General features: G+C 53.0%; 1 protein-coding gene across 2 annotated transcripts in view; it reads left to right on the plus strand.

Annotated features, from left to right (window-relative positions):
• Positions 1 to 3,830: 3,830 nt before the first annotated feature.
• Positions 3,831 to 9,678, plus strand: part of Slc6a7 (solute carrier family 6 member 7) — a 19,999-nt gene continuing 14,151 nt past the window's right edge. The window contains exons 1-2 of one of the 2 annotated variants that reach the window (XM_032885692.1): positions 3,831 to 4,351; positions 8,824 to 9,007. In XM_032885692.1, the coding sequence (XP_032741583.1) occupies positions 4,319 to 4,351; positions 8,824 to 9,007 (217 nt within the window). In that variant the 5' untranslated portion in view covers positions 3,831 to 4,318. Of the gene's footprint in view, positions 4,352 to 5,973; positions 8,135 to 8,823; positions 9,008 to 9,678 lie in introns of those variants that run through there. The other variant, XM_032885694.1, reaches the window with a different exon arrangement.

The raw sequence follows: 9,678 nt of genomic DNA on the forward strand, positions 1-9,678 counted from the left end.
TGAAATTAAACCATGTAGCCTCGAATACACGGTGATCCTCCTAGTTTAGCCCCTGGAATGCTGGGATCACAGGTTTGAGCTAATGTTCTGTCTGTCCCCCAGGAAACTCACACCAGTACCTGTGAGCACCGCATACACAAGGGAGTTCTGGAAGCTTGGGGCTGGGGGGCCATACTGTCTCCACGACTGAGTGAAGCCTCAGGTTTTGGAGTTAAGTGGGACAGCCAATAAGTTATGAGACCTGGAAGCTAACTAAGGTGCTTAGCCTCTCCCGGTCTGTCAAGGGGAACTATGGTAGCTATTCTTGGGACTGAGGAGCGCAAGTCCAACCCATGCTTTGCACCCCACTTGAGATGCTTACATGTCTAGCTGCAGTTGTAACCACCACAGGAGGACAGTTAATGGCATGAGACGAAGCCCTGGCTCCAGAAGACCTCTGCCCAGCAGTCACCCACAGGGAGCTCAGGAGGTTGGCTGTGGGTCACTTGTCCCTTAGCTTTCCAACTCCATGTGGAAGAGAAGTTGCCTATATCTCTCTCTGAGCATGCTATGATCCTCCTGCCACCTAAAAGCATTCCACTGGAGGGGCTGGGGACACATGCATGAAGTTGGTAGAGATGCATGAACCCCTTTCAGTTCAGTCTCCAGGACTGAAAAACTGGGTATGGGAGCACAAGCCCTGTATTCCTGACACTTAAAACAGCAGAAGCAGGAAGATAAAAAACCCAAGGTCATTCTTGGTCACAAAGTAAGTTCAAGGCCAGCCTGGGATACTGACATCTTGTCCGGGGAGGAGGAGGAGGAGGAGGAGGAGGAGGAGGAGGAGGAGGAGGAGGAGGAGGAGGAGGAGGAGGAGGAAGGAGGAGGTGGAGGAGGAAGGAGGAAGAAGAAAAGAAGGAAGGAAGGGGAGGAGGAAGGAAGGAAGAAAGAAGAAAAGGAAGAAGAAGGAAGAAAAGGAGGAAGGAAGAAAGAAGGATGAGGAGGAAGGAAGAAGAGGAAGGAAGAAGGCAGAAGAGGAGGAAGAGGGGGAGGAGGTAGAAGAAGTGGAGGAGGAGGAGGAGGAGGAGGAAGAGGAGGAGGAGGAGAAGGAGGAAGAGGGGGAGGAGGAGGAAGTGGAAGAAGAAGAGGAGGAGGAGTTCCAGAAGAGGTCCCAGTATAGCAGTAACTAAGGAAAGAGACCTCTTCAGGTCGCATCAGGCCCTGCAACTACCCTAAAGATGGAGCTCTCCACCTGTCTACCCTCTGGGGACAGCAGATGCTGTTTTGTACAGGGGAGCTGTACATGTCCCTCTGCTGGGTGGCAGTCCCAAGCTGCTGCTGGGAACCTAGGCTCCACAGTAGACCTGGCTCGGACTGGCCGTCCAAGGCACAAAGCTGGGCACGAGCAAATGAGAACATTTGCCACAACTATTTTGTGTTTAGTTCCCTTGGATCCACCAAACCCTAGCTCCCCATTGAGAACTCTCATCCCATGGAAGAATTAAGAAGCCACTAGCAGCAGCCCAGGAATGCTCTAGAGAGACTCCATGTTGGAAGCCCAGTGCCGTGGAAGAGGTAGGCTCCATCAGCTGAGAGATTACACACGTGCGAGAGCAGAAACTTGAGGGAGGTCTTCAGTCTCTGAGAAAAGCAGCGTGGCCCTGGGGCCAGTGAGACACAGGCTGGCAGCCCACCAAAGTGACCCTGGCGGGTGATTCTGGCCTGTGGGGTTGCTCGAGAAGAGCGTCCTTCCCGCTGCACCAGATGGACCGGCAGTCTGGAGCCTCGTTTCCCACAGTCACCACTCCTCGTGTAACAAAACACATGCTCTACGGTGACAAAAATCTGAACGTTTAAGCAAATTAAAAATGTTTATTTATATGCCTTTAAAAATATCTCCCTATATAATAAAGGAAGCACATTTTCATCTAACACTCTCCTTAAATCAGCACACATTCCATTTTACTTCTGGCGTGTGGTGAGACCGGGAGACATGCTGAGAGAAGGAAGGGGAGGGGTGGGGGCGGGGAGAGAGGAGCATTTAAGAGTGGCAGCTACCACGACCCTTCCCCCTCCCAGTGGAGGACAGGAAATAGGCATGCTGCCTGGTCAGTGAACCCTTGGTTATTACATCATTGCAAACCTGGGGCTTCAGGGGATAGAATGACTGACGTCATTTTCTGCCACAAAATCTTAGTGTTTTGCTTTTTTTTTTTTTTTTCCCCACCCGAGGCTGGTGACTGGGAGATGGTGAGAGAGAGGCAGGAAGTATAACCTGGGTAGGCTCCTGTCCTATATTCCATGTGTGGCTCTGCCCCACCCTGAGTGATTTTTGCAAGTCCTGCCCTCTCTGGGCCTCAGTTTCCCCATCTGGGAAGTATAGATTCAGTCCACCCGCACACCATACCCTCTGACTGTCACCTAAGCTCAGTGGACATCACACAATATACTTGCTCGAGGAAGGCTAAGTTTCCATCTTACCCCTAACTCCCAAGCAGCTGTCGCTGTGCAGGGGCCAGAAAGAGGCCATTTTTTCTGAGATCTGGAGCCAGCTGCTTCACCCTAACCCCTGTTCTCAAGGTTCTCTGGACCTCCCAAAGGCCTGACAGCTTCCAGTGTCAGGGGAAGGGTAGAGGAAGAGGGAAGGGAAAGCAAACTGGAGAATGGGACCTGTGCAAGCCTCCTTCCTAGCCTCCAAGCCTCTGTTCCTCTCCAGACGTATTCCTAAAGCTCAGAAATTCTCTGAGGTCTTGGGCACAGGGGTATCATTCCTCTGAAAAAGTTTCTTCATGTATAAAATGTAGTCTATACGTACCCGCTTTTCTGGAGCTGTTGGGAAGAATTAATCATTGGATATTAGACATGAGCATCCGTCACTATCAACAGGACTCAGGGAGTACGTGTGACCCATCTTGGCCACCTGGGGTTCCTAGGGACAGAAGCAACAGAAAAGATGCTCCTTCCTCCTAAGTCAGGGAAGCCTTGGTTGGCTAGCAGTATCTCAGAGGCTGGGGAGGAGAGACATGCCCCCCACCCCCAGCTCAGGAGCTCTGGAACCCTGGAATTCAGCCCTCTTCTCAAACCCCAAAGGTCAGAGCAAACTACCCTGGCATCTCCCAAATTTGGATGGTGAATGTCTAAAGGGGGCATGGGTTTTTCCATACCTGGCTTCCAAGGGCGGTTCATCCCAGCAAACCAGCTCACTGATTGCCCGGCCACTCCAGTTATCACTTTCCCATATAGGAGAAGGCCCAAAGAATGGTCATGCTGTCCTCTGAGAGCTTAGCCAGACATCTGCTGGTTGGTGTTCCTGATCACAGATAAAATGGGTGGCCCCCAGGCCATAGTGCCGATAGGCAGGAACCTGCTTTAATGTTACACCACAAGCCACCACAACATGGTAAGTCCTGCCTGTCCCTTCTCCTCCCCCAAACCTCCCAACTGCACTTTCATCCCAAGAAAAGGAGTCGTGCTGAGGACTGCTATGTCTATATGGGAAGTCTACTAGGACTGCCTCTGTCCCTGGTGTCACATGCTAACTGTGTACGTAGCCTTGAGTGAGTAACTACCTTCCCTATCATTTATTTCGTTTCCTCATCCTTGAAACTGAAGGACTTAACAACCGCCTCTCTGGGTTGAGAAAACAAGATGTGGCAGGACCGTTTTAAGGATATTGGATAAGCACGGATTGACTGGGCCATTGGCTGGTGGAGAGTGAGCAAGCTAAACCTTAGTTGTGTGCCTACTGTGTGGCAGCTCCATGCTGGCTGTTTTCCATGTTTGGCCTTGCTGAATTTCTTACCCCCCCCACCCCCCGTAAAGTGACATAAGGGGCTGAGGTTGCCCTGCAGGAAACTTAAGGTCATCAACAAAAAAAACGATGCCATTCGGTGCTGGAACCCCACACAGGAATTTCAATGGACAGGAGCACTCTGCCTGCCTCTCTCCTCGCCCAACTAATGAAAGGGAGGCCCAGAGATGGGAGTCACTTGCCCAAGGTCACCGTAGCTGCGGCCGATGGTTTCTGTCACGCACCCCCTCCCCACCCGCTTGGGCCGCTCCAATCCGCAGCTCTGCGTGCGGGGGCGCGCCCATCCCCCTGCAACCGTCTGTCCGTCATCGGATCTGTCTGGGTGTCTCCTCAGCCTTGGGCGCTGCGCAGGGAGAGGCAGGGCATTCGCAGCACCCCACGCCCGCAGCGGCCCCACGGCAGCGCCTGCGCCCTCCCCAACCCGTGCGCGGGAGCCGTGGGGGCAAAGGCGCAGAGATAGGACCAGTGCTCGGCGCCCGCTTGGCTGGCTGACTGCGTTCTTGCAAGCACCGGTGCCAGCTCTCCAAGATGAAGAAGCTCCAGGAAGCTCACCTCCGCAAGGTAGGGCAGGAGGGCGGAGCGCACCTGAGGGAGGCTGGGAGGATCGACCGGCCAGAGGGATGCCCCCAACTGCTCTGGGCTAGAGAACCTCCCAAACTGCAATACAGGGAGGGGCGGGGTCACGATCTCTCCTGGTGGCTCGGGGTGTAGTGTTAGGGTCTGGGTTCACTGTGCACTGGCCTGCAAACAGGTGTCTGTAGCTCCAGGAGGTGCAGGTGGGTGGCAGGGGTCAAATACCCCTCTCCCGGTACTCCATCTGTTCTATCAGGGCCTGACTTAGGGTGGGGGCGTTAAAAGCTGAATGTCAACACTGAGTTGGGCTCTCCTGGGGCTGGAATCTCGCCCTGGCTTCACCTGGGCACTCTTTACCAATAGGGCCTTTGCCAGCCTCCAGCGGACCCATTTCAGTCCTAAGGATTCGACCCCTGCCGGCTGGGGCCCCTGCGGTGTCTCCCTTGGCCCTTTTCACCGCACCCCCCCTTTCCTGCTGAGAAGCCCCCTCCCCCGCAGAGTCCCCAGACAGTCCGCAATCAGATTGAAGGGAGGCAAGGGTGGGGTCCGGGAACCTAAGAATGGGAGGTCGGATAGCAGCAGAGATGTTAGCCAGACCTCTATCTCCCCACCTGGCCATGCTGGACCTCCCAGTTATTTGTGGGGGAGGGGATGTACTGAGGTAAGTTTTCTGGCGACAAGCTTTAAAGTCCCAGCCCCAGACAAGGAAAGAGAACTCCTGAGTACTGTTTCTGAAGCTTCCACTTGGCGGTGACTGGTCAAGTCCACTCTCCAACCATCCATCTCCAGTATGGAGATAAGAACCCCTCCCCCACTGGGCCGTGTGCGATTTAGAGATGCTATGAACTGGAAGGGGCAGGTACACACGAGAAGACTACATAGGGGTTGGTTGCTGGTATCACATCACACACACACACACACACACACACACACACACACACACACACACACACACACACACACACACGAGCACACCTTCATTCAAGCTTTCTGACCTTACCCTCGCTCTCAACCTTACGCTCGCAGACCTGGAAACACTGGGCTCTTTTCTATTGGCTGCCAGGAGTCATTTCTTGAAGCTGTTTGTGGTCTCTTGAATCCTATTTGGTCTTGTCCCTAGTTTCCCCAGGGTTCTCTCTCTCTCTCTCTCTCTCTCTCTCTCTCTCTCTCTCTCTCTCTCTCTTTTGCTCTCCCTTCCAAGAGCCCTGTGACCTTCTCTGTCACAGCCACACATGATAGAAACAGCCACGAGGTAGGAAGCTCTTGCTGAGTGCCCCCAGAGAAGCTTCTCCAGCCTCTGCTCCTTCCGCCATCCATTAGACCACACTAGCCCCATTTTATAGACAGTGCAACTGAGCACAGGAGAGCTTCCTCACTTACCTGGAAGTAGAAGCTACCTAGAACAAGCAGAGCAGTACTGACAACCCACCCTCCCAATGTCTCAGAGAGAAGCAGGGGGCCTCTGTGAGCAAGACCAGGCTGGGTCAGCAGAAGCGTCGTGTGGCTGGATCTTGCCTTAGTAGATGCTCTGACCTTGGATTGCCATTTGACCTTGGGCCCCTCCCTCTTCTCTCTGGAGCTCTCGTTTCCTGCAGGGAAGTGAGAATCCTGGATGCCTTTTGTCTTTCCATGAAGGTAGAAGATATTTCCGGGCTTGGCAGGGCACTCTCTCCTAATCCCCCTTTCTCTCGATGCCTGAGGGTTGGGGACCTGTATCTATTGGTCCCTAAAAGAGAGGGTGCAGGTGCATGCTCAGAAGTGTGTTTCTGCATGACCCAGAGTGGGGAGTGGGAGCTCCCAAACAGGTGGACATGGAGAGCAAGCCAGATAGGTTCTGGCCCTGCCCCATTTATTTGCCTTCTGTCTGCTGCTTCTGCACCAGCCCCCATCCTCATTGTGTCAGCCTCCTGGGATTCACCTGATGGTGGGGCTAGGGCTCCATGTAGTTTCCTGATTGGCTTATCTTTGGGGGACCCCCATTCCCTGGCCCCGGTACAGGAGCAAGCTTCCTTCTGATTGGGGGAGGACCAGTTGGCAGCCTCCTGCTCTTAGAACTCTTGTCGCCATGGAAACAGATCGGACTGCTCTGTGAGTGTGGAAAGGGCAGCATCTCTGAGGGGATCAGAGGAGCCTCATTCCTGGGACCTCCTATCAGTTGGCCTGAAAGGGGCAGAGGGTCTCAGAGTGACGGGCCTACCTTGCAATGTAGCGACAGGGGTCACATCAGCTGGCTGCAACCAACTACCTCTTAGAGTTCCTGTAGAAGCCTGAGGGTCCCCAAAGGCTGGTTCTCATAACTAGAGAGGCAGTCTTAGGGGAAGAGAATAGAGAGGAGGGAGGGGGTGGGGGAAGGGAAGAGCTCAGCCAAGCCTGGGAGTCGCTTACCCTCCCACCAGCATGTCCTAGGTTACAGCAGAAAACCACTGCTCCAGTGACCATTTCCGTTTTAAAGTACTTTTTTTCGTTTTGTCTATCACCATCACCCACAGCCATATCACGCTGATCCTGTCACCATTATCCAACCACAGATAAGATTGCCATCATGGTCACACGACTGTCACTCGGTCAGCTCAGCACTGTAATTTCAGGGTAGCCTTGTGATCCACTGTCCAGCCTGGCTCAACACAGCCCAACACTGCAGCAGACATCTCCAGCTGTGTGATACTTTGTTCACCCTGATCTCCTGCCAGGGATGGAAGCCAGGCCTGGTGCATGTGGAACAGATGCTCTACCACTGAGCCACACCCCAGCCCTCCTTTCATCTTGATCCTAGTGACACTCTTGTGGCCAGTACCCAGTGAAGCTTCCTCAGTCACTATCTGTTTTGGGTGGAAAGACTTTGGGATGGAAACTCATCTGGTCAGTGGCTTGGCTCTGAGTCTCTGGGGGAGGCTCTGACATGGCCCTCAGTCATTGTGAGCCTCTGGCTAAGACGTCTAGCAGAGGGCTCCCTGACTTTGTCTAGGCTCACACCTCTGAAGGAGCATGCTGGCTCCTTGGGACCCTTTTCCTCAAACAGAAATTAGGAACCGTGCATTCTAGTCCCTATTTGGAATGCCCTGGCCCATTAAATGAGCTGACCAGTCCTGTAAGTGAAGACATACAAATTGTGTTAACTAACCCAGTTTTTGACTAAAGAATTTTTCCACAGAATGCCTGTATTATGAGCATCTCCAAGGATATGTTTCTGGAAATACGGATCTACCGAGTCTCCACCCTGTCTTGATGGGGAAACTGAGACCTAGAAGGCTATTGTCACATGGTGTGTTAGCATAAACCATGAGTCAGAATGTCTCCTAGTTCCCACGAATTCCTACAAGTGTATCTGGATAGAAAGCCGAGGGAGGGGCTTTTCTCCTCGGGTGCATACACACCGACCGTAGCTGGATATTTACAGATTGGGCTACCTTGTATTTCCATTCCCCTAGGCACTAAGGAATCAGAAGCAAGTGGGCAAGGTGGACTGCCATCTTTTGACCCATTCCTAGGTTCCCTGCTGGGAGCTCCTCTCTGAATTTTAGGTGGTTCTAGTGCCTCTGAGCTCCCTCCAGGTAATAAACCAGAGTAACTCGTAAATAGTCCAACTTGCATTCTTTGCGGCCAAAAGGAGCTGACCTCCACCTCTCAGTCCCAACCACAGGGAGATCACCCAGTGGACCTCTCTGACCACAGTGAATCATGGAAGGAGTCAGCCAAGACAACTGGCCTCATTCTCTCCTGCACTTTTCTCTGCATTAATGATAGTTGGATGGTGACTTTCTGAAGCAAAGTGTAAGAGGCTTCTTCCTGAGTGCTATGCAAAACCCACAGCCCCCACTATGTCCTCTGAGCTACGAGACAGACTTCTAGTCCCTTTCTCAGGGAGCCCACATTCTCTGAAGTCCTTTGCTTCCTGTACCAAGGTTACCCTGGCTTCTTCCCCCTGTCCCCCTTGGAGCCTCTTGTCCTGAACACCTTCCAGTCTGGCCACCTGCCCTTGGGTGAGCTCCACACTGTAGGTGAAGACTGAGCCGTTAGCATGAGTTCTGGTGGCAGGCCTGGTTCTCCTGGCCAAACAGTCAAAAGCCTCAGGTCATAACCCCTCCTGGAGCCTCACGCTAGGAATGGAGTGTGGGTGAGTAGTTTGCTCAGGTGAAGAATGTTTATTGCTGTGATCACTAACACATGGTAACTGCCACAAACAGCATCATCACTGGCACTGATATTAAAGTGGGTCAGCCTTGGCTTGTTTCTGCTAGCCAAGACGAAGTCAGGCAGCTTCGTAAGGCCTGAGCCAGCTACTGATCTCTAAGGATCTGCAAGCTAGGCTCTCTTGAGTTCAGGTGAAATCACTGGATCATCTGAACCTGATGAGATATTTCCCACTCAGCCTTGTCCAATTCCACGGTCTCCACCTGGGTTCCCAGTTCTGTTTGGCCTCACCCTCTTCCCTCTCTGCTTTTTCTCTCTCTTACTGGCAGCCTGTCACCCCAGACCTGCTGATGACTCCCAGTGACCAGGGCGATGTGGACCTGGATGTAGACTTTGCAGCAGACAGAGGCAACTGGACGGGCAAGCTGGACTTCTTGCTGTCCTGCATCGGCTACTGTGTGGGCTTGGGAAATGTCTGGCGGTTTCCCTACCGAGCCTACACCAATGGAGGCGGTATGGGCCTGGGAACCTCTTGGGAGTAGCTGGGGTGACTGACCAAGGCTTGGGGGCTATAGGACAGCCTTTGAAGTGACCTCAGGTTAGAGGGAGGAAGCTTATTCTCTTATGTCCCTTTTCACCACCTAAACCCCTCCTCCTGCTTTGCATCCCCAGCATGATACCCAGGTTTCCTCCCTAGGGCCTAATGCTTTCCTAGACCCTATGGTGGGCAGAAATTGCTGCCCACTTGCCTGTGGTGGGTGTAAAGGGTGGTACCCACTGTCACTATTCATGTGCTTTACAGTGTATCCTGTCCCTTCCCCCACCTCCCCCGCGGCCCTGCTCCATCCACAGCTCTCTCTCTAGAATCTTCGATGTTCCCTCCTCTCCTGGTTCTTTCCATTCAGATTGAAAATGCAAGATCTATGCTATTTTTACAAATCATTCCCTTTGTCCTTGATTCTCCATCAAGTTAACAGTCTAAGCCTCCTTAACAATAGTTAGGGTGAAGCCAGTGCCTGGTCTTGGGCTTGGTGACTGCCTCCTGCCCTGAGAACAACCTTTCTGGGTGGGCGCCTCAGAAATGCTGAAGTAGTTGGGGTCTGGAGAGGCCAAGTTCCCTGTCTAAAGTCCCGGTGCAGATTCAACCTTCCAACTGTCTTCTCCAGGGCTCTTGTGTGTCTCCA

The sequence above is a fragment of the Rattus rattus genome, chromosome 15 (assembly GCF_011064425.1).
Source record: "Rattus rattus isolate New Zealand chromosome 15, Rrattus_CSIRO_v1, whole genome shotgun sequence".
In the NCBI taxonomy this organism is placed as follows: domain Eukaryota; kingdom Metazoa; phylum Chordata; class Mammalia; order Rodentia; family Muridae; genus Rattus; species Rattus rattus.